Source organism: Pongo pygmaeus, chromosome 1 (genome assembly GCF_028885625.2).
Source record: "Pongo pygmaeus isolate AG05252 chromosome 1, NHGRI_mPonPyg2-v2.0_pri, whole genome shotgun sequence".
Classification (NCBI taxonomy): Eukaryota; Metazoa; Chordata; class Mammalia; order Primates; family Hominidae; genus Pongo; species Pongo pygmaeus.
This window is the reverse complement of record NC_072373.2, coordinates 165,729,223-165,755,120: the sequence shown is the minus strand read 5'-3', so window position 1 is coordinate 165,755,120 and position 25,898 is coordinate 165,729,223. Positions and strand designations below refer to the sequence as shown.

The window sequence follows — 25,898 nt, the reverse complement described above, 5'->3', positions numbered from 1 at the left end:
GGAGGTGTGTTTCAGAAAGAGGAATGGGGAGTGCCAAGGCCCTGCAGCTGGAGAACCCTCATCAAGTTTGAGTGGCAACCTGGAGGCCCGTATGTTGAGGGTGGGGAAAGAAAAGAAGGGCCAAGGACTGGGGAGAAGCTCAAAGGATGTGAATGATAGGTAAAGACTTTGAAACCAAGATAGGACTTGGGGTTTTACTCTGAATTCATTGGTAAGCCATTGGAGAGTTTTGGGCCTGGAAGTGGCAAGAGACTTAGTCTTGGAGTCAGACATATCTGAGTTCAAATCTACTAACTGTCTATGTCTGACTCATCATCTATAAAATAGTGCTTGTTGTTCTTACTTGAAAGCTTGTAACGAGGAAGAGGAGGAGTAAAGTAGTGGTACTAGTAGTAGTAGCAGCAGCAGCAGTAGTGGTAGAAGGTAACAGCTCAGAAGGATTTGTTACTGTTTATTGGTATCTTTTATAACGAGAGGCAGGACATGAATGAGTGAATTCTGTAGGATTAGGACAATTACTTGAATATGTGAGGCTGGAGTTCCCAACAGAGCCCCAAAGAGAGGCCTTGCAGGGCCAGACGTGGTGGCTCAAACCTGTAATCCCAGCATTTTGGGAGGCCGAGGCGGGTGAATTGCTTGAGGCCAAGGGTTTGAGACCAACCTGGTCAACATGGTGAAACCCCGTCTCTACTAAAAATACAAAAATTAGCCGGGCGTGGTGGTGCAGGCCTATAGCCCCAGCTACATGGGAGGTTGAGATACAAGAATCACTTGAACCCAGGAAGCAGAGTTTGCAGTGAGACGAGATTGTGCCATCACACTCCAGCCTGGGTGACAGAGTGAGACCCTGTCTCAAAAACAAGAGAGAGAGGCCCTTCAGACACCGAGCTGTTGTGGCTATAGAAGGGGAATATTGCAAATACTTGGGTAACTAGGATTCATCCATATGTATTTACAGCAGCTGGGCTTTTCAGAGGCTGAGAGTGACCCAGCCCACCTCTAGTTTTTGAACCTGTTGGTATATTAATAATTGAAGAAATGCCAAACAGAGTTACCAACACTAATGTTTTAAATGTATCTGTTTACCAAATTAACTCAATGTAAACATGCAGTACAATTGTGCCATTTATGAACTAATTTCAGCATTTGTTTCTAAAGCATTAATTCAGAGAATACTATACATGATGTGTTCTATTAGCGGAATGAAAGCTCAAAATTGAATAATAGATATCTTTTGCTTCTCTCTCTCTCGCTCTCTTTTTTTTTTTTTTTTTTTTTTTTTTTTTTGTGAAGACGGAATCTTGCTCTGTCATCCAGGCTGGAGTGCAGTGGCGTGATCTCAGCTCATTGCAAGCTCCGCCTCCTGGGTTCATGCCATTCTCCTGCCTCAGCCTCCTGAATAGCTGGGACTACAAGCACCCGCCACCACGTCCAGCTAATTTTTTTGTATTTTTAGTAGAGATGGGGTTTCACAGTGTTAGCCAGGATGGTCTCGATCTCCTGACCTCGTTATCCACCTGCCTTGGCCTCCAAAAGTGCTGAGATTACAGTCGTGAGCTCAGCATTTTTTTTTTTTTTTTTTTTTTTTTTTTGAGACAGAATCTCACTCTGTCACCCAGGCTGGAGTGTACTGGCATGTTCTTGGCTCACTGCAACCCCTGTCTCCTGGGTTGCAGAAATTCTTCTGCCTCAGCCTCTGGAGTAGCTGGGATTACAGGTGTGCACCATCATGCCCAGCTAATTTTTGTATTTTTAGTAGAGATGGGGTTTTGCCATGTTGGCCAGGCCGGTCTTGAACTCCTGACCTCAGGTGATCCACCCACCTCGGCCTCCCAAAGTGCTGGGATTACAGGCGTGAGCCACCACGCCCAGCCATCTTTTTCTTTCTATTGTGTTATTTTATCTCTGACTGTGTGTAAAATCTCATTAGGAGAGAAGATAAAAAGTATAGATTTGGGGCTCTTGATAAATATGAAGGGCAGGTAAACAAACAAAAAGCCTTCCTGTTATATCCCCAACTCTGCACATCAGGCCTTAATAATATTCCCTTTTGAATGCTGAGCCTGAGGCTCTTGATGACTTTGCATAATATTTGGATGTAATGTCCCTTCCTCAAGCTTGCCACTACATATCCTGCAGTATCTGCTTGCACTTGCCTCTTCTTCCTTGCACTCTGAGCAATTCAAGGGCAGGACTGTCTTAGTGCTGCATCTTCCAGAGCCTCGCTTGGGGCTGGCCCATAGTCTGTGCTCAGTAGCAGGAAACAGAGTTGGGCCATGACTGGCAAGTGAGCATTTCTACAACATTCAGCTAAGGAAGGCTGAAGCTAGGACAATGGAAGCTGATCACCTTCTTTAGCTCCTGGAAGGACCAAGAGATCTAGATCCCAGATTCCAGCCCCCTGGCCTTGCCCTTGGGAAGCCTAGAGTTGTGGGATTGCAGCTTCCCTCTGCTGCATATTGGATGTGAGACTTTGGTGGAAGTTGCTTTGTCATGCATTCTGCCAAGCCTTAGTTTCCTCATTTGTAGAACAGGGATACCAGTAGATACTTTTCAGGTTGGTTAAGGCAGAGACATTACAAATCAAAGTGCCCGTTCCTTCTTCTCTTTCTCCTGTCCTCTCAGGAAGCCCACTAAAGCTTATTTCATCTCTAATTCTGAACTTGGTGGACACAAGTAGAAAGTGGTTAATACCTAAAGATTGGGAATATGTCCCTTTTGCCCCCTCTAAGTGGTTTAGCAGTAGTAGATATTGCTTTTCTTTCTTCCCTCTCCCTCCGTCTTTCTCCACCTCTTTGTTAAGAAATTTCTTTTAGCCAGAGCTTACTTTTAAGTATACTTGATGGGAATTTGGAGAGTTTTTTCGTTTTTTGTTTTTTGTTTTCTTTTTTTTTGAGATAGAGTTTTGCTCTTGTTGCCCAGGCTGGAGTGCAATGTGTGATCACGGCTAACTGCAACCTCTGCCTCCCGGGTTCAAGTGATTCTCCTGCCTCAGCTTCCCAAGTAGCTGAGATTACATACATGTGCCACCACACCTGGCTAATTTTGTATTTTTAGTAGAGGCAGAGTTTCACCATGTTGGCCAGGGTGGTCTCGTACTCCTGACCTCAGGTGATCCACCCGCCTCGGCCTCCCAAAGTGTTGGGATTACAGGTGTGAGCCACCATGCCCAGCTCTGGGAAATTGGATTTCTACAAAAATTCAATATAGGGAGACCATTACTGACATTTCAAGAAATTGACAGTAGAAATGTCTCCATTTGAAAGGTCCCCTAGTATAGGACTTTTAAAGCAGTGTTTAGTAGACCACCTCCCTCAGGGCCACCTCCATGAGTCTTACACATGCTGACCTCCCCTGGCTTCCTCTGGGCCTCTGGACTCATCTGTGGTGGTGGGGGGCCTAGGAATCTGCCTTTTATAACAAGCAATCCAAGATGTGTTTTGTACTCTTAAGTTTGATAACCACCACCTTTGTGTCAGAAATCCAATTTATGCAACTGTTATTGAGCACCTACGATGTGCTTCCCATCATATTCCTCACATAGGTAATAACTAATTAAGTCCTCAAAGCTGTGACCATAAGGTTGATATTATTGAGATGGTTTACATTCCATAAAATCTCCTATATAAAGTGTACAATTCAGTGGTTTTTAGTAAGTTTCTAGTTATGCAATGATCACATGATCTAATTTCAGAACATTTTTCATCATTCCATAAAGAAATGTTTATTCCTCCCTTAGTAGTCACTCCCCAAACATAGATTTATTATACCCATTCTTGGAGATAGGAAAATGGAGTCTCCGGGCATTTAAACAACATGCCTTCAACTCTAGAGTAAATGTGGAGCCAGCAGCCAGAGTCCAACTTCCTTGCTTCCAGAACCCATGCTCTTTCCACTACACCATGCTTCCCATCCAGGAACTCAAGCCAAATTAAATATTTACTTGGTGGGGAGAATAATTTGATGTTCTCGTTTTGTCCTTGTTCAGTAGTTTGGGATAATAAATTTTCCCTTTCCGTTCCAACTGGCACTGAGGGGTAAATAAATATCGTTTAGTTTCTAGTTCGGTGTGCAGTACAGCCAGATTTTGAAAATTACATGAGGAATTAGCATGGTAAAAAATTTAATAGTGGGAGGCTGAGAGTTAGTGGGAGGCAGGAGAGTTAGGTCCTGCCTCTGGTTGGTCACTTATCACATACCTCCTGGATGCTTGATTTCCTCTTCTGTCAAATGAGTAGTTGTACCAAATCTTTTATTTAGTCATTAAACATTTACTGAACATGTATGGGTGATTAACACTGGATGTTGGATATTCGGAGAAAACCACAACAGTTTTAATACCAGCTACACTTAATTGGGCAAAAACAGTATACCAGATGCTGTCTTAGCTGGTCATGCCATTTAATTCGAAGAGCAAACCTAATAGGTGGCTATGATAAATCTGTTCTGTCTCCGTGGGGTTGGAGGCATGTTGCTGAAATTCCCGTGAGGAAACAGGCTCAGACAGTTTGGATAATTTGTTCTGGGTTACACACATCTGACATACCTGAAGTCTGGAAAATCCAAAGTGCAGACCTTTGTCCCCACACTAGACTGCCTCTCTAGGTGAGCAGGAGTCCTGTTGCCCTCTGTGAGGGTCACTGTATTTGTAGCATGATGTGAAAGTAAATATTCAGTGACAGCACCAAAAAGGGTTTCATCTTTTTTGACTCTGCTTGCTTGGGTCTGGGAAGGTGTCTCAGACCACCCCTCCTATTCTATTTAAAGGTTAGCCAATGATTGCGTTTCCCCCTCACCCAGTACTTATGCTGCCCTGCCCAGAAAAAATGAATTGTTTGTTGAGCGGTGCTAGATTGGGAGGGACCAGCACCTCTGCAACGTATTTCTTAACTTCAGTTTACTCCTTTGGCCTCCTTGGTGTGTGCGTCCAAAGCCTTGGGCTAAAGTAAACTGGAGATTTGGCTTGTTCTCAGACAGGTGTTCCCATCAGATCTTATAAACAAGGGGAAAAAAATCACTTTCTCAAGGACCCAACTTGAACTTGAAGAGGCCAGTTTGTTGAGACTGGGAGCGGAGCTTATAAAGGCACTGGGAGCTACCAGTGTCACAGCTGGATCTTTAATACCACAGCCATTTCCTGAAAATGTATAGCTTTGCGAAAGTCTTGTCACTTCCAAAGGCTTCAGAAATGCTGATTTGGAAGAGTTCCTATCATTAGGAATGGGACCCAGGTAGTCCCAAATGACATTATTTCTGTGAATACATGTTCTTTGTGAAGGATTTTAAAAAGTTACTATTTATTGAGCTCTTACTATATGCAAGAAATAAGTGCTATACATGCATTGAGCCTCACAAAAACCAGTGAAATAGCTATTATCACCTACATTTTATGAATAAGCAAATGGAGGCAAATCCAACCTCTCCAAGGCCACCCTGCTGGTAAGTGGCAAAGATTTTTTTTTAACTCCCCGTTTTATGTTTCCTTTATTTTTAACCCTAAAAACTTAAGAAAATTTCTACCCAGCATTTATTTATTAAAATTATATTGTGCATCTGAGTCCAGAAAGCCATCATTCAATCAAGATGTTAGTTAATAATTATTGTTGAGAGTCATGGCATGTGGTGCTGCAGCCTTTACAGGCAAGGGCTGTTACCATGGCATTCGATATGCGTGACAGGCACCCTGGCTGTGAGAGCCTGAAAAACGATATAGTCAGGAGGACCTGGGAGTCATTTATGTAATCATATTAGCATCACATTTATTCCATAAGGGCTAACTACTTTGACTCATGGCTTCAATTTCCACATTTAAACTCATCATTTTCAAGATTGATTCTATTTAAATTTTCATCTTAAAAAATTCATTGCATCAGTATTTGAGTTCTCCCCCCTGCAGCAGTTTCAGAGATATGTTTATAATTATTTTTAAACAATTTAAGTCAGCAAATATAATTTTCTTGAGACATCATATGACAGAAAGACTCTTAGCATCAGTAGCTTTTCAAAAGTCTAGCAATTGGCATGTCAGTAAAATTCTAGCACAATGGTAGAGTAGAAATTTTAGGTCCACGGTATTTTATAGAATCTAACCCAGTTTCCTGTTTTTTATGTGAGGGAAACTAAGCCTAGGGAGGAGGCTAAATGACTTCACCAGACTGTAGAGCTAGTTCGCACAGAGCTGCAATTTGATATTATTAGTTATTTAGGTTTTGTGATGTTTTGATTTATACTTTCTGTACCTGATGATTGTACTGAAAAAGTATTTATTTGAATAAAGGAATATACCAGAATCGTATTTATGAAAATTCTCTCTTTGGACGTGATATAAACAAACACTTCTTCAGAAAAGCATCCAAAACAGCCTCACAGTTAGTAGCATATTTTGAAGTGTTGAAAACTTATTTTCATCTCAGAATGCAACATTGCAACTGTGTTTTAAACCCTAACAGTTGTTTTCCATTAAGTTATTTTAAAATTATTTTTTGAACAAGTATTTCTCAGTCTCATTCTCCAACACTACTCCATGCAAGTGCTATAGGGATTGCAAGACTGAATAAAACTGCCCCTCACAGGACTTTATAATCTTTTGGAGGAGGTAAGACACATGGGAAACTCCACGTCAGAGCCTCTCAAGCATCATACTAGAAGATGATGCTGTTCATTTGGTTCTTAGAGCTGTCACAGACCCTTGGGATGCTAATGGATTTCTAAATGGACTGCATTTTTTTCTTTGCAAAAAGGCTTAGGAACAGTTTAGGAAAGTGGGTGCCTGGCCCTGAGCATGTCAAACATAAACATTCTTAAAGCACCTATTTTATCATGTCACTCCCCAGTTAAAAATCCTTTTAATGGCTATTTATTTCTTGGCAAATATACATTTATTCATTTACCCATTCAAAAAAAATATTTACTAAGTACCTACCACACGCATAAAAGCCACCTCCTCTCCCTGACTTGAAAACCCTCCACAGTCTATGTATTCCATTTAGTTCAGCTTTATTTCCAAAAGTACCCTTTATGAAGCTTGGCTTTCTGTTACCACATGTGACTTTGTATCATAATTATTGGCTTCAGGGCCTCTCTAGAATGTGAACTTTTTCAGGCAAGAAACAGCGTCTTTATCTTTGAACACCCCATTTCCAAATATGCAAGCCAATGTGTAGTGAGTCCTTTGTAAGTTGAGGCCAATGGGGCTAGAATGTAGGGTCCAAACGGGCAAGGATTTTCCTCTGTTATACCCACTCCTGTATCTCTAGGGTCTAGAACAGTACCTGGCCCAAAATGGGGCTTAATAAATATTTTCTTTATGAATGTACACTAAGCGTCAGACCCTCTTAGTGAATACTCTGAAATGCTCTCACCCAAGCTTTTTTTCTCTTTTCCTATTTAAATCCTACCTCAAAGGCAAGTCCAAGTTTCTCCCCTGCTGAACTCTGACAGCACCTTGGGCCTGTGCCAAGCATATTGAGTTCATACCAGAGTCTGTATTGCATTGTTCACTGTTGCTTTTTATTTTTTTATTCCTAATTTCTCTTTCCAACTAAAGGGTGAGTTTCTTAAGGGTATGGGACCATATTTTATATAGCTTCTGACTCCTTTAGAAAGGACTTGATTGATTGCCTGAGACAGTAATTAAACATCAGTCACTTAAGTCTGGAAGATTAAGCATCTCAGGTTTTCCAGTTCCCTTTGTCCTTGATGGATAGATTCCCAGAGACCTAAGCATTTGTGTGGATTTGTGTACACACAGAACGCTGAATATTGAAGGCTTATATAAAGCACCACCCTCCAAGAATATATGTATAGCCGCTAAATACCTCCTTTTTTTTTTCCTTTAAAAGTGAAACAAAAATTGCCTTAATGGAGATCTAGGGGGTAGGGGTGGAGGCATTTGGTGTTGGGAGAGTGAAAATAGGGGACTGGAAATTTGGCACCATCTGCAAAGAGTTTGGGCAACTCGACTTTCCATTTCTGAGAGGTTGCCATGTGCATTGTCACGAATATTACTTTTAGTCAAGTTATATTGGCTAACAGCGGACTCTTTCCAACATGTGGAACTGATTTATTTGACATTTTTCCTCTTACCCACTTTGAAAGCCAAAACAACAACAAAAACCCAATAACCCTTCAGAACCTTTATTGCATTTAGGGAAGTGTTTCCGTCTTGGTTTGCCTGTCTTTGTTCTCCGGGTTCGTGTTTACTCACCCGCTCTCCTGGTTTTGAATGCTGTAACAGGAAATCAAGTGATCAAGACTAGAAACCCTTCTCGCTGAGATGATTGCTTTAGATTTTCCCTGCTAAATCAGAGTGCAGGCTGTCCCTTTTTCCCTGTAATTTCTTTTGAGGGATGGAGTGAACCAAAATAGGCAGCCCTTTGTAAAGGTGACACTTGTCAGCAAATTATGACTCTCCCACATGCTTTCTTAAAATTCAGAGCTCATGTTGGTTTGTAGGGTGTTAAAGTTAAATGCCACCGGGGTAAGGAATTCATAATTTGAGTTCTTTGGCAAACTTGAAGTATCCAAGTGGCTGTGAGTGTGTGTGTGTGTGTCCACACGTGCACACGCACATACGCCTACTTAAAGCTGAAAGAGGACAGGGAAGGAAAAATGGAAGGAAAGACTTGTTAATTGTTGAGAGAAGGGGAACATTTTTTAGCCTAGGGAGAAAGGATATCTTCCTGTTTTTGCTAGCTAGTCGAGTACCCAACCAAAAAAAATAATGATCTGTATAATTTAGTGCTTAGGCTAGTGGATACACAATGCTTATTTATGCTTTCTGTGTACAATCCACTGTGTTAAGGAATCATGGCATGGGCTAGTTGTCAAGGAATTTACAATAAGGTTAGGACCTAGAAATTCTGAAGACTGGAAGGAAATAAAGTAAAATGTAAATAATATTGGTTTTTATGGAGTAGTCAGGTACAGATTTTTTCCCTTCTTTATATATTTTCAGATGTTTTTTAATGGACATATTACTTTGATTGTAGCATAGACAGTCTTTGCCATAGAACTTTAGAAAATGGAGAAATTGCCATTGGTGGGAGGTTGTTAAGAATGAGGTGTGGGGCTGGGAGCGGTGGTTCACACCTGTAATCCCAGCACTTTGGGAGGCTGAAGTGGACAGATTGCTTGAGCCCAGAAGTTCGAGACCAACTTGGACAACATGGCGACACCCTGTCTCTACCAAACAAAACAAAATGAAACCAACAAAAAAGATTAGCTAGGCGTGCTGGTACGCTCCTGTATTTCCAGCTACTCAGGAGGCTGAGGCGAGAGGATCACTGGAGCCTGGGAGGTCAAGTCTGCAGTGAGAAGTGATCATGCCACTGCACTCCATCCACCTGGGTGATAAGAAAACAAAAACAGAATGAGGTGGGAGTGGAGTCAGTAAATATCTAAACAGGTATTTTTGTTCCCCCATACCTCCAACTATCATAGAACAACTATCATTAATAGAATGTTATTATAGTCTTAAAAGATTAACTATAGTAAAATAGAATAATAGTAGATAACTATCATAATGGTGTGTGAAGTACATTTATAATATTTTTAGTGCACTCTATATGAATTGATCTTCTCGTTTATGAGATAAATGAGTTATGTAAAGCACTTAGTGCCTGACAGATAGTAAGCACTATATAAGCATTAGCTATTATCATTATTTATAGCAACATTAAAACAAAATACGGAAGTTTGTTGAGCTGGGTCATGTGTACCTGGGCGTACAGTTTGATTTGCACAAGGTCATCTATTGTGTCACTGATGCATTTTTTTTTTAATTCCCAGTGTAAGCCTGTTCCTTTGCCATGGTTTTCAGTAACTAAGCATTTCCCTTTGTTATATAAACTGGAATAGCCCTGGTTTCTCGCAAGTCACTGTGCCATTCAAGACATAGTTTTTATAGTGAGCATCAAACGTAAGCCTCTGAATTTATTTTCTCCTCAGAAAGCTCTTGAGGTGGTGTAGAGTCTAGTTGTAACTTTGGATGTATGTGATTTTGTGAGTTTGACAACTCTGAAAAATGTTTGTCTTTCTCTGTTATATATTCAATTTTAAGATTTGTGGGGGAAGAAAGGAAAAATATATATTTTAGATACAATTTACAGACAAGCCCTGTTACTATTTTGATCAACTTCTAGGTGTTACATAAGTTTTCTCTATTAAACTCTATTAAAGATGATCTTTGCATAGGGGATTACACATAAATTTAGGAGTAAGACAGGCTTTGTGTTCAGACTTGACCATATACTTACTAATATTCAGCTTTATCAAATTAGTCTCTCAGAACCTCAGTTCCCTCATCTGTAAAATGAGGACATAGTTATAAAGGTCATTGTAAATATTAAATGAGACAATGTGTTGCAAAGCACCTGAGTGCATTCCAGGCCCTTAGGATACATGGCAACATTATGATACATAGTACATCCACAAACACATCCACACACACACACACATACACACGCATAATTAGAATAATATTTATATATTTAAATGCTGCTTTACACATATTAACAATAAATTTTTTATATAAACATGCTTTTAATAGCTGCACAATGTTTTTGATTGGATGAAGAGTCTTTTAATTGGTTTCCTATTGTTGGATAATCAGGTTACTTTCTAGTTTTCTTTTTAGTGGTAACCTTTTCCATACTCTTGGCAAACTATTTTCTTGAACCACCTGTATCCAAAATGAACAAATTCTGAGATTAAAAATTGACCAAAGGCCAGGCATGGTGACTCATGCCTGTTATCCCAGCACTTTGGGAGGCCGAGGTGGGAAGATTGCTTGAGGCTAGAAGTTTGAGACCAATCTCAGCGACATAGCAAGATCCTGTCTCTAAAATATATATATATGTATATATATACACATATACATATATACACATGTATATATATACATATACATATATATACATGTATATATATATATATTTTTTTTTTTTTGTAAATTGGCCAGCAGTGGTGATGCACATGTCCTAGCTACTTGGGAGGCTGAGGTGAGAGGATCACTTGAGCCCAGGAATTCAAAGCTGCAGTGAGCTAGGATCATGCCACTACACTCCAGCCTGGGTAGCACAGTAAGACTGTCTCTAAAATAATAATAATAATTTTAAAAGTGACCAAGATCTATAGCAACAGATTTTTGACCTCAGAATGCAGAATAATTAGCCTCATCAGAGAATGCCATTTTTATTGGGCCTTCCATTTGTTTAATAGTATGAGGTTAAATAGTCTGGTAAAAATCAGATGATGTCTAATCTGGACAAGAGGGTTCCCTTCAAACCTGGTAAAAGGTTATTCATGGGGTATACTTAGGGAAGATCTACAGTCATACACATTTTATTTCTTAAAATACTTAAATTAGGTTTTCATTAATTACCTTTTCAGTGCTTTTTTTTTTTTTTTTTTGGGTAGAAACAGGGCTTCACCGTGTCGGCCATGTGATCCACCCACCTCAGCCTCCCAAAATGCTAGGATTACAGGCGTGAGTCGCCACACCCAGCCCCATGATTTTTAAAAAAAATTTGTTTAAATGACAGCATTTTGTCTTTTAGTGGTTAGTGTTGGTCAACTTCTTGTGATAACAGTGGTGATCTATATTTTCCTCCCCTTTAACCACAATGCCTGGAATCGTAGGAACAGATCCAGAGCTGAATGAAGCCATTACTCAACTGTCAGCCATATGTGCTTGCCACAGAGACCCATAAATAGCAAGAGAATAAGCTTTTGAATAAAAACTCAGTCCACATTTTCTTAGCAAATATCAGGGAGGGAGACCCACAGAATCTCATTAGGCTTGCAAAGGTATTTATTTCTTTGCTGTGGTATTCTGCTGTAGCATTCATTTCAATATCTAGTTAAAATTTGGCAGAGTTGTTGGTGGCGTGAAGGTTGTTGGGCCAACTGTCTGGACTGACCATCTTATTAAACACACATGTAATTGTCCTTGTTCCAGAAAAGTGGAATTCTCTTGCCATTTGTCAAGCAGGCTCAATTAATTTGGGAGATTTGGGAAGGGAGGAGATGATGGTTTGGGAGGGTGGGTCAGTGAATGGAGAGAGGGAAGGACTAAGGTGCAGCCAGTACAAGGTGGGGAAGGCAGGCTACCCATGCGCGCACGCACACACACCCCCACCCCCCACCCCCACACACACACCAAGATGTTTGTCTTTTTTTTTTTTCTTCCCCTTAGAGTAGAGGTAGGCGGAACTGTATTCAACTGTTATTATGTGACTCTAATTTTTAACTTCATTTGTGTTGAACCTGCTCTTTTGGGGAGGGAGCGGGGAGGCAGTGCTTAGGGAATAAAAGAAAGGAATATGTAAAGAGATTTGATTTAATAATGTAACATACCTTTAGAACATTTAGGTTGGATGAAACTCAGTAAAGATACCCCTTTTCTTGCTGAAAATACAGATTTGTACAGTACTGTTAGATGGAAGCTGGAGAACTAAGCAATATTGTATATACTTAAAGTATGAGGGAACAATTAAGATGTAGCCTTGGGGAAGGCTTAGGAGACCTTATCTGTGAATTGCTAGTTGACTCTTCAGTTAGCATAGCCCCAGTTGTCTCTGGATTATGGATTGTGGTTTAGATTTTTCTTTGAGTTTTTATAATAGCCCAGTTACTAGAGTCTTGCCCTTCCTTTTTAAGAATGCATAAATAGTTTTAAAAATACACAAAACAATTGTGTGTTTACAAAAACATTTGAGTAGAGTATATTTTAGAGAGACTACCTAGAATGTATGTTTAAAGTAAATTTATTGAAGCATAGCATACAGAAGAATGCACAGTCTTTTAAGTGTACATCTTGATGAATTCTCACAAAAGTGAACACATCCGGTAACCAGCAACCACATCAAGAAACAGAAAATGTCAGCATCCCGGAAGCTCCTTTTATGCCCTATTCTATTCATTCTCCCACAAAGAACAACCACTATGCTGACTTTTAACAGGCTAGATTAGTTTTGCCTGGTTTTGAACTTTATGTAAATGGAATTATACCCTTTGTATGCTAGTGTCTGGCATCTTTCACTCAGTATCATGTTTGTGAGATTCATCATGTTGATGCATGTTGCAATCGTTTTTCATTCTCATCACTGAATATTCTGTTATGTGAATTCACCACAGTTTAATTTTCTATTGCTGATAGGCATTTGAGTATTCTAGGTAGGTGCTACTACGAGTAGTTTTGCTGGGTGAACATTGTTGTATACTGTAGTTGTCTTTTGATGAACACACAACCATGTGTCTGCAAGGTGTATACCAAGGATTGCAATTGCTGAGTCATAAATATCCATATAATTAACTTGAGAAGATACCGCCAGTTTTCCAAGGTGCATGCATTAATGAGAGAAAGGTCAGTTTTGTCTCTAAATCAGAGTGCTCAGTTACCATGCACATAAGAATAAGACATTTTGTTCTTGTTTTCTTTTAATTACAGAAATAAATTAACAGAAGATTCTGTGAAATGTTTCTATTTAAAATAACATTTTAAAACTCCTCACCTATTTTAATCTGTTCACTATGTATAATAAAACATATTTTTAGTTTTAGTATTTGATGAAGAATTTTAAAAACAAGAAAGAGTAATGGGCAGGGCTGTGCAGTATCTTTGGCTTCATTTCCAGGGATTTGCAAAGTGAGGAGAGTTAACTTCTGACTCCCTTGGGGTTGCGTTCACATTAAGAGTTCGGATTTCTGGGATTCCTTTAGCCCTCCGGGGAGTTGGGATAAAGGAAAGTGACAACTTGGAATAGAAAGCAGAATGTTCACCCTGCCTACCCTAACCCTGTTACTGTGAGTAAATCATCCAAGAGGACTGAAGGATCAGACCTGTCATGATGGCCCTTCATTTTCTTTTCCTTTTTCTTTTACTTTTTTTTTTTTTTTTTTTTTGAGACATGGTCTGACTCTGTTACCCGGGCTGGAGTGCAGTAGCACAATCTTGGCTCACTGCAGCCTCTGCCTCCTGGGCTCAAGTGATCCTCCCACCTCTGCCTCCTGAGTAGCTGAACTACCCGTGGGTGCCATCACACCCGGCTAATTTTTATATTTTTTCATATAAACGAGGTTTTGCCATGTTGGCCAGGCTGGTCTTGAACTCCTAAGCTTAAGTGATCCACCTGCCTCAGCCTCCCAAAATCCTGGGATTACAGGCATGAGCCACCACTCCCAGTGGCCGATCATTTTCATGTTTTAGGAAAAATGTTCCTTTCCATTTCCATTTTCCAAGTCCTCTATTAACCAGGAAAATCTTTACCCTGAAGTCACAAAAATGTTGGCTAGATGTATCATTTTGAATTCCTGGCTCTTGCATTAAAATCAAAAGCTCCCAAAAGCCCCGTACTCTATTTCTTTTATAATTTTACATAGCAATAGAAGTAATAAAAAATAAAACCTTTGTCTGGGATTCTTTAATTACCCTGGACAATATATCTTGCTTAAAATAAAATGGACAGAAAAAAAAACCCCAAATATTCATTTTTTTTCCTACATGCAGGTATTAGGATTCCTAGGCTATACAGAAGAAGAAGGTGATATGAATGAATTTGTTTAATAGCTTTGCTAAATACAATGCCTGTTTTTAACTCAAGGTCTAGATTTAGGCCTCAATGCTTCAACTTTTTACCTGGGATATATTTTCTACCTTTGGAAGTGTAGTTTTTTAGTCTGTAAAATGTGGTTTCAGACCCCTGCCCTGCCTACCACATACAGTTGTTACAAAGATCAAATGCAATAATTTATGTGAAATTGTAAAGTATAAAAGTACTAAGCCTTTGAGAGCTGGGCTTAGCAGGCCCTGCATTTTAAGAAAGACAATTACTGTCCACTGACCTAGAGCATAGTGAAAATTCACCCTGTAGTTTGAGATCTTGTGCACACACATAAGCCTGAACTTTTTTGTTGTTGTTTTGTTTGTTTTTTTGAGACAGAATTTCGTTCTTGTTGCCCAAGCTGGAGTGCGATGGTGCGATCTTGACTCACTGCAACCTCTGCCTCCTGGGTTCAAGCGATTCTCCTGCCTCAGCCTCCCGAGTAGCTGGGATTACAGGTGTGCACCACCATGCCTGGCTAATTTTTTGTATATTTAATAGAAATGGGGTTTCACCATGTTAGCCAGGCTTGTCTTGAACTCCTGACCTCAGGTGATCTGCCCACCTAGGCCTCCCAAAGTGCTGGGATTACAGGCATGAGCCACCGCGCCCAGCCTAAGCCTGAACTTTTCACCTTGCACCAAATGTGGCTGATCGGTTAAGTCATGAGTTACTTGTCTAGGTTCTACTGGCTTCCCATGGCATCTCACTAAAGTTCTTAAAGCTCCTCTCCATCCCACACCCCAACTACTTGAGGAAGGAGAAGGGGTAAAAAAATGTTTTGCTTTGGTGATAGCCCCGAACTATGACCTAACACATCCCCTTTCACTTCTGGGGTCGATACAGGGTTATACAAAATAGGTAGTCTATAGAATCACTACTGCTTACATTTAAAACATCTTTCTTGCTTTTAAAATTTTCTTTTGCCCACCCACATTTATTAGATATGAAGAATATAAAAATGGTTATGTCATAAAAAGATCTACTAAGATAAAAGTATTAGTAATCACTCCTGTTAAGATAATAAATGAGTAAAATAGGGATGAAAACACAGCTTCTCGAACCCTTCCGGGCATATATTCTTTATTACTACTGAGGAATTCACCTTTGTTTTAACAAAAAAGAGAAGGAAGTATCTGATTTGGCCCTTTGTGGGTGTTGGCTTGAGCAGGGTGGATCTGGAGTAGTTCATGCCTCCTTCATCAGTCAACTCGGTGGAAGCATTTGCCAAGATAGAACAGATACTGTATCAATTGGAATATCACTGCCAGAAAGGAAATAAGAAATTGACCATGTTTATCAAGATCTGGAGTCACTACATGAATTATGTTACTTTTAATAAAAATGTACTGTTGGCACTATTTAACAGCTTTTGGAAATCAAATTGTATGAGAATAGAGAATATATTCTGGGCGGCATGGGTGGTACATTGACCAGGCCTCTAAGAGCATTATAATGTAGTGAACTAAGATGTCCCCCAAAGATCGGGAAGAGGTCCGTAGGTTCTTAATCCTTCTTCCAAAATGAGTATTTCAGGATTTAGAATCCTAATGCCCCCGAATGTAAAACACCTGTAGTGGTATCTAGAGCAGAGCCCCATAATCAAATACATTGGTTGAGATCTGCATCAAAATGTATAAATAGCACACTAAGTGGTTTAACAAGGACTATACATACACATCAGTTCAAGTTAGGATTTACTGCCAAATAAGTTCAGGCTATTTCATATTTTGCTAACAAATGTGTTATGTAAAACTTTTTATTTTCAGAGCCTTTTGAATTTTGAAATTACACATAGGGATTGTTGATCTACATTATGTTCAGGTGTTAGCTCAGGACTGCAGCATCTTTTAATGTATGTAAAGCAATCAGGTAGCAAATTCTTGTAAGACAATATAGTTAGGAGCGCCAGATCTGAAGTCACATTGCCTGGGTTCAGATTCCAGCCTTGCCAAGTGATTTGGGGGTATGTTATTTAATCTCCCAGACTCTTAGTTTTTCATCTTTAAAGCTACAGTAATTTTAAATGAACATTAAATAAAATATATACATGAGGCACAATATCTGGATTGCCCTAGGCACTTGGTAAATATGCTTCAGTTTCCTCATCTATGTAGAGATAATAATAGTGCCTATCACAAAGGTGTTTCATGAGAGTTAAATAAATAAATGTAATGTGCTTAGAATAGTGTCCACTCCATGGTAAGTATTCAGTAGATATTAGCCAATGATAATATCATTATGAACATTACTAGAAACCTGTAATGAACTTTCCTACCAACAGAGTCATTTTCAGAAAAGAAAATGACAATAAACATCTGTTGAGTAATGAGTGGCACATTGGAGAATGATGGGAGGCACCATGATTTGTAATTATAATTTTCCAGACTGTAATTTCATCCTAGTCCTTCTCAAGTTTGTTTGCTTCCCTCCACCCTGCACTCCACCCCCCGACCAAAACCTCCCTCTAAGCCCCAGCAGCTTGATCTTCCTTCATTTGGTCTGTTTAGATGTACATTGCATGATGAAGTTGGCTTCACTTGTCTTCTGTGCCACAACCATGCAGGTGTGTTAGGCCATCTGGGAAGCTGTCCCAGATGCTGACAAACCCTTGGCAGCAGGATGGAAAGGAAGAAGGAAATTTTGGCTGACATCTCCAGGTCTGACTCCTTACTTATCTGGAGAGTTCAGTGGTATCTTTAAAGCTTGAAGATAAATGATAAGGCTGCTGCTCTTTTTCTTTTTTTTTTTTTTTTGCTCCTCTAACAGATACATAACTTAGATTCTCATTTTTTAGTTTGTTATATGTTAATCTCTTGTGATTACTCAGTAACGGTACAGATTGGTAAAGTCGTAAGTCTGCAGAGACATTTTAAATAGACGCAATGTATGGAGGAGTAGGTACCAGCTAGGCAGGGACCAGTGGAAGAATGTGTGTGCTTGTGTGCTGTAGTTTGGCCTAATGTCTTGGCACAGCTGTCATATTTCCTGGCATGTAAGAACTGGATCTTCTCTTAAGTCCACACATATTTGGCAAGCCCTATTATGTTATTCTCCCGATGGGGTGCTTGAGTAACGAAGGTGATAGATAATATTGGGTAGGTACTGACTGAACAGGGACATGAGAGGATATGAAAAGAATCCCTTTTAAAGATCTTTATTGCATTAGATGTTAGTGTCTGTAAACAATTACAGCATTCAGGGAGTACAGGATTTAAATGAGAAACACAATTTGGTCAGATTATACCAGTCGGATAAAATGGCATGGACTCCGGAAATCTATAATTAAATGTATTTTTGAAAATGAAAAATATAGTGTAACACCTGGTTTATTTCACTACAGAGGTGCCTGGATATTGCTTACATAAGTGTGATTGACTTTGGCTGATACTTAGGTTTCTTTCTGTAAAATTACTGCATTTTAATTAAAATTTTTTTTCTACTAGATTCTATTTGTTGTAAACAAATTATTCACATACACACTCATATAGAAAATGACTTATTTAGCAAATCTCATGTTCATTTTCTTTTCATTGCAGCGGATATTCAACTCCTTTGTTTACACTGAGAAAATCTCAAATGGAGAAAGTGAAGTACAGCAGGTAAGAGGCTATGAGTACTTGACACTCCCTGTCTTTGTCTTGCTTTTAGATGTGGCTTCGTCACTCTTTCCAAGCAATCTCCACTTGAGGTTTCCTGTTCTTTCTCTCTGTATAATTTCACGTGCATCTCATGCATAATGGTGACAACCTTACATTTTGGATTCTTAGAGGCGGTTAAAAACTTATGTGCATGGTTTTCTGCTATCCACGCTATAATTTGGAACTATTTAATTCCTTTTTGTTTTAAAAATTCCTAAACGACTCACACCTAAAAACATTGAAAATTATTTTATCTGATGTAGAAAATAAGTGTCCAGGCTTTGGAATCAGACAGACCCCACGTCAAATTCTGGTTTTCCTCCTTATTTTGTGGCCCCAGTAAGCAATTTAGCCTTTTTGAGCTGCAGTTTCTCAATCTTAAATAAGAGGAACATAATACTACCTTATGGGGTTGTGAGAATTAAATGATGACAAATTGACCAAGAATGAAATAAAATTGTAATTCTGGCATAGAAGCAGCTCATTGGATGTTGGCTTCTTTTGTTCTTTTCTTTTTCTTTCCTCTTTTTTTTCCTTTGCTTCTCCCCTCCCATCTTCTTTCAGTTCTCTGTGGAGTCAAGAAGTTTTGAGGTCAGATTCTATTTACTTTATTTATAGCTGGCTTCAGATGGACTGCCTCCTAAAACATAGTGTTGGTGAACCTGGTCGTAAATAATTGATCTGTGCTTGAAAAGAAGGGTGGTAAATAGGAGTTGGTTTTAATTTCAGCGAAGCCACCAACTTCTTTACAGTATGTGACCATCAACACCATCAACTAGTAATTTGAAGCTAGGTTTGAAACTCAAGTAAAAAACAGAACCAAGCTAAAAACCAGAGTGTAGCAGACTGCTTCCACAGAATAGAAAGATAACTATAGTAAACTGCATACAATTTTAAACTCTCTGAGATTCCGCCATTATTATGTTCATGGAGAACAGCTTGACGTTTACAAGGGTCCTTATAGTAAAGTTGTTTGTAGGATACTTATTTACTTATAATAAATTACCGTGGTTTAATCTTGAAGTGCAGCATTTCCTGTTTAGAGACATTGACTTTTTAAAGATTGGGTTTCTGCAGGTTAAATATAGAGGATATAAATAGTCATGTATATGTATATTCTTTTTCTTAGCTTTAGATATTTTTAAAAGCTGATGGCCTGAGTATTTATTTATTGTAGTAAATAGGATGTAGTTTGCTGTGCTAAGTCTTATCTTCATAATTCCTGTCTTATTTTTATTTCAGCAAACTAGAAAGTTCTTTAGGGTCGTGAAATTTAAGAGATTTTTTATGAGTGAAGATTTCTGAACGAAGCATGTTCAAGGAAACTTTCTGGGAGACCAGAGGCCATTTGATAACATTTTAAAGAAACTGATCCAGGGATATCAGTTTTGCCACTTTCCTTCAAGTAACAGATACAAGTTCTTACTTAGGCTGTTTTCAAATGTGAAAGTTTTTCCCCCCCACCCCCCTTGCACTGATGTCATTTTTTATTTATCTAGCTAGGAACAAGTTTAGAAGCCTTTAATAATAATTTTAGAGATTATAGCTGGTGACTGAGCACTTATGGAACATCAGTGCTAGGCAACTTCCATGTATATCACATTGATTTTTACCAAATAACCTTGAAGGAAAGATATCTTATTACAGATGAGGAAATTGGGGCTCCAAGAGGTAAAATAAGTTATTTGTAGTTGATGGATATCAAGCAGGACAGCTAGCTTTTGAAATAAATATGACAGAAAGTTTTATTATTTGTATTTTTATTTTGTTTTATTTTTTTTTTGAGACAGGATCTTGCTCTGTCGCCCATGCTGGGGTGCAGTGGTGTGATCATAGCTCACTGCATCCTTAATCTTCCAGGCTTGATCAAGTGATCCTCCCATCTCAGCCTCTCAAGTAACTCGGACTACAGGCACATGGCCACATGCCCAGCTGATTTTTTGTTGTTGTTGTTTTTAGTAAAGATGAGGTCTTGCCATGTTGCCCAGGCTGGTCTCACAAACTCCTCAGCTCAAACAATCCTCCTGCCATGGCCTTCCAAAGTGCTGGGATTACAGGCATGGGCCACTGTGCCCAGCCTATTATCTGTATTTTTAATTTGACATAGTTTATTTTTAAAATACATGTTTTCATCAGATACAGGAGTCTCTGCCAAACTGTCTTTATCTGAATAATTCAAGTGCAAGGGAATTATACAGTCTATTCTGTGTGTCTTCTCACTGATTGTCAAAAAGTTCTTTTTTATATTGAACCAGAAGTGTACTGACTTTTAAATTCCTCCAGTCTCTCCAGTCCATCCTCTGGAAGAACCCTTAACAAATAGATCTATGTCTGTTGTTTATCCCAAAAATGAGGACAGTTGTGTCATTGTTATTATCATTTAGCCTAAATTTTAGTATAAACAGATCTTAAATAATTTCTTCTTCTGTGACATGATTTCCAGATCCTTTCAGTACTGTGGTCATTATTACAACAACATAACAATAAAAGCTCATATTTACGCATTTATTGAAAAATTTGCTATCACTTCATTATGATGGTTCTCCCATGGGTTGAATTGAACACGGGATTTCTCATTCTACAGTGAAAACACAGACACTTCAGTACCTTCTTCACTTAAATAACTGCTTAGACATTCTAGACTCTGTGGGCCTGGACAGTACCCAGAATGAAATCTTTAGGGACATGTTTACCTCCTGTGTTTCCTATTCTGTAAAATATCCGCCATCACAATCACTCACACTTCTATGTCCTTTGAACTTCAGAACAACTCCATGAGGTAGGTGGCAGTATTATTATTAGCAATGTTCAGAAAGGCCACGGATCCTTTCTGCTAGTAGGTAATTAAGCTGGCTTTTAAAACAATTGTGAAATTTATCAAATATATGGAGATGTGTAAAACATACATATAAATAAATATATTTAAATGAACATCTTAACTTACTACCCAGTTAAAGAAATGAAGCATTACCAAACTTAGAAGGCCCTTGTATGACCTTCCAAAGAGAATATCTTCCTCCCTCTCTCTCAGAGGTAGCCTTATCCTAATTTTTTGTTAGCAATCCCCTTGCATTTTTTTGTTTTGATTTGTTTTATATGTACTTATCCCCAAATTAATTTTGTGTTTGGCTATTTTTGTTCTTTATATAAATTTTAAGCATATGTTTATATTCACATATCTTGCTAGTTTCACTCAGCTTCATATTCGTTAGAAGCACCCATGTTGACATCTGTAATTAAGGGTCATTTATTTCCATTTCTGTGGTATTCCATTACATGCAATTTATGTACCCATTTTATAGCTGACATTGTTTGGGCCGTTTCTAATTTTGTTGTTGTTTTGTTTTTTAAGAGACAGGTTCTCGCTCTGTTGCCCAGGCTGGAGTGCAGTGGCACAGTCATTGCCCATTGCAGCCTCAAACTCCTGAGCTCAAGCAATCCTCCTGCCTCAGCCTCCCAAGTAGTTGGGACTACGTGTACACCACTAAATCTGGCTAATTTTTAAAATGTTATTCTAATGTTTTGATTTTTGTTCATACCTCCATACATAGTACAGAAGGAATAATTCCTTTAATTGCAGGAATTTTATTATCCTTGGCCTCCTGCCAGCTTAATGATGGTAGAACTGTGTGTTGTATGTGTGTCTCCACACACCACTGCCCTAAATAGTGGGGCACAGGACACTATTCAGCTCAGGTGGAGAATCACTTCTCTAGAGTAGAAGTGCTGGGTGTCAGTGTTCAACATGACTGAATAAAGCCAGACTGCTTCCACAGTGGCTGTCATGGGTCACTTGCTTATCTGCATCTCCTTTAATATCTGATATTATCTGATTTTTAATCCTTTGCCAAATGTGGGGGTGTCTGAAATTGTATCAGGTGAGTTTCATTTGCCTCACTCTGATTACAAATGAAGTTGAAACACCTTTTTGCATGCTTATAGTAAATTTTTGTGTTTTTGTTTTGTCAAATATCTATGAATGCTCTTTGTCCAGTTTTTTAGTTGTTTATTTTAGAAGTTTAAAAATGCTGTATATGTTCTAGATCAGTGCTGTCCAAAGAGAACTTTCTGAGATGATGATGTTCCGTATTAGGGCAAGTAGAGTAGCTACCAGCCACGTATGACTACTGAGTACCTGAAATGTGTCTAGAGCTACTGGTAATTACATTTTAAATAAAATAGCTTTATGTGGCTGGTAGTTACCATGTTAGATTGCTGTGCAGATTTATGATTCATAAATAAGTCCTTTTAGTTTTTGCCTTCCTTGTCTTCTCATCTCATTTTAGCGTTTTTATGTTTTGTTTGGTTTTGAGATAGGGTTTTGCTCTGTCACTCCAGTTTGAGTGCTTAGTGCAATCACGGCTCACTGCAGCCTCCACCTTTGGGGCTCAAGCATTCCTCCCGCTTCAGCCTCCCAAATAGCTGGGACCACAGGCAGGCACCACCATGCCCAGCTAATTTTTGTATTTTTTGTGGAGGCAGGGTTTCTCCACGTTGCCCAGGCTGGTCTTGAACTCCTGAGCTCAAGCAATCCACCATCCTTGGCCTCCCCAAAGTACTGTGATTACAGGCATGAGCCACTGCAGCTGGCCTCATTTTATCTTTTAAAGAATTAACGTTTTAATTTTAACTCAGTTTTTTAAAAAATCGATCTTTAGACATAAAGATAGTCTCCTATACTGCCTTCTAAAACTTCTGCCTCTCTCACTTAAGACTTTTTTTTTTTTTTTTTTTTTTATGATGGAGTCTTGCTCTGTCACCCAGGCTGGAGTGGAGTAGCACAATCTCAGCTCACTGCAACCTCCGCCTCCTGGGTTCAAGAGATTCTTCTGCCCTTAGCCTCCCGAGTAGCCGGGACTACAGGAGTCCACCACCATGCCCGGGTAATTTTTGTAGTTTTAGTAGAGATGGGGTTTCGCCATGTTGACTTGGCTGGTCTCGAACTCCTGACCTCAGGTGATCTGTCCGCCTCAGTCTCCCAAAGTCCTGGGATTACAGGCGTGAGCCACCCCGCCTGGCCTCATTTAAGTATTTTATCTACCTGGAATTGATTTTGGTGTTGGATGTGAAGTAGGTATCCAATTTCCTTTTTTTTAGTAGACATCCAATTGCCTTTTCTTCCCCCATATGTGTTTTCAAATATTCTATCTCTGTCAAACAATCTGTACTTTCCTCATTTGTTTTCAGTGTGTTTTCTGTCATTAGTTGAGTTTTTGTGTAGGTATGAATTTGATTTGGTTCCATTAGTCTATTTATCTATCCTTGTGCCAGTACCACATTATCTTAGTGACTAGTTTTATAACAAGTTTTGAAATCTGGTTGGGTAATACCACTCCCTGCATTTAGATTCCTTGGTTTCCCATCTTGGCCAAACCCTGAGGTTTATCTCCTATCCCTGGTGCTCTATGCTGTCATCAAAGTAGACGATCAAGGTCTCCAGATTATGCCCACATTCTCAGGAAGAAAGCAGGGTGTGACATGGGCTTACCGCCTAGATTTCCTGCTTTCACCTTGTTTGAGGACTCAGTCTTCCTAACAGCGATTCACCAGTTTCACCACTTCTTAATAGCTTTAAGAACAATTGTAACTGCTTATAGGATTTGTTTGATAAACTAAAAATAGGTTAGTTATTCAAAGCAGATTATTGACCTGTGTGCTTTTAGCTCACAACCTTTAGGTGAAAGGGAACCGTTTCTTTATGCTTGGTTTTGTATATTTTGTATTATCTAGAATTCTGGCTTGCATTTTCTATCCATTATTTCTCCTTTGAGTTAATGAAAATTAGATGCCCGTGGGTTCTTGCCCTCCCTCTTTACTAATCAAATCTTGTTGAGAGTTGGATCTTTCTTGTGCATACTATCTAACTTGGCAGGAAATCTAACATGTTGTTAATGTCTTCTGGTTAGGGGAGCAAAGGAATTAACACTAATAAAAAAATTTTGTGATTTTTTACTCTTGGGTATACACTTTTACTTGCTTTTACTCATTATTTCTTTTAAACTAACCTTCAGAGAGTGTGGGTCTAAATTGTCTAACAATGTTTTTTAAATCCTGAATTAGTTCACTATATGTAGTTTTGCTGCCAAAGAAACTATGGCAACAGCCTTGGAAAAATTAAAATTCCACGCACACATTCTTGTGTGGAACACCTCTCATAGACTTCATTTTTGAGTACTTTAAGAAATTGGCAAGGCAGGCGGATCATGAGGTCAGGAGATCAAGACCATCCTGGCTAACATGGTGAAACCCCCGTCTCTGCTAAAAATATAAAAAATTAGCCGGGCGTGCTGGCGGGCGCCTGTAGTCCCAGCTACTTGGGAGGCTGAGGCAGAAGAATGGCGTGAACCTGGGAGGCGGAGCTTGCAGTGAGCTGAGATTGCGCCACTGCACTCCAGCCTGGGCGACAGAGCAAGACTCCATCTCAAAAAAAAAAAAAAAAAAAAGAAAAAAGAAAGAAATTAAGTTGTGTGTTTGCTTAAGGGTATTATATAAAGTTGAACCTGAATCAAGAAAAATAAATTTTTGAGCAAGTGCCTCAGAAAGTAGCAAAATATGATCTGTAAAACACAAAGAAGAAACAAAAGGAGAAGGAGCTTCTTGGGGGGCTTGATTGGATTATTAAATGGATCAGAGCCACATTGGACTTGTTTCAAGAATTCACTCTAACTTTTTCTCAAATGCTCTAGTAATTATTTATATTAATAATTTACTCAATGAAATTGCGAACGTATTTTCATAGTGTTTCAGAAACTGTTGAATTGATGGCAGTGATGGTTTTAGAGGATTTCAGAATTCCTTTGAAAGGGGTCAGAGAGAACTGAGAGAACTCCTTATACAGGAGACGTACCTGACATCTGGTCAAGGGCATTCCTCTAGCAGCTCTCCCTGCTCTTCTTTGGTTTTTGATCATATCCATCACCATGTAAACACATTTCACCTATATTAAACAAATAAAAGACCCTTTTCTTGACCCCATTTTCCTCTCCAGCTGCTGTCTAATTTCTTTGTTTCCCTTTGAGTCACAACCCATCAAAAGAGGTGTCCATACTCATTAGATCCAGTTCTGCCATTTTCTTTTTCTTTTTCTGTTTTTAAAAAATTATTATTATTATTATTATTATTATTATTATTTATTTTAACAGAGTCTCTCCCTGTCACCCAGCCTGGAGTGCAATGCGGCGATCTCGGCTCACTGCAACCTCCGCCTCCTGGGTTCAAGCAGTTGTCCTGCCTCAGCCTCTTGAGTAGCTGGGATTACAGGCACGTGCCTCCACGCCCAGCTAATTTTTGTATTTTTAGTAGAGACAGGGTTTCGTCATGTTGGCCAGGCTTGTCTCGAACTCCTGACCTTGTGATCCACCCGCCTCTGCCTCCCAAAGTGCTGGGATTACAGGCGTGAGCCACCGCACCGGGCCCTCTGCCATTTTCTCTTAAGCCTACTTCAGTCCTACCCGTCCCACAAATCTGCTCTCTTTAAGATCACCAAGGACCGCTACTTTGCTAATTCCTCATTTATTTAACTAACATTAATGTTGAACAGTTGATCCTTTTCATCTTCCTTGATAAATCTTCCTAGCTTGGGTCTTTGGAATAGCACGCTCGCCTCCTTGCCTTTCCAGGCACATTCCTTTGCACAAGGTGCTGTTCAGACAAA

At 39.2% G+C, this 25,898-nt stretch overlaps 1 protein-coding gene across 3 annotated transcripts in view; it reads left to right on the top strand.

Annotated features, from left to right (window-relative positions):
- CACHD1 (cache domain containing 1) overlaps positions 1-25,898 on the top strand; it is a 224,032-nt gene that overhangs the window by 61,974 nt on the left and 136,160 nt on the right. For all 3 annotated transcript variants that reach the window (XM_054447274.2, XM_063654596.1, XM_063654599.1), the window contains exon 2: positions 18,143-18,205. In XM_054447274.2, the coding sequence (XP_054303249.1) occupies positions 18,143-18,205 (63 nt within the window). The remainder of the gene's footprint in view (positions 1-18,142; positions 18,206-25,898) is intronic.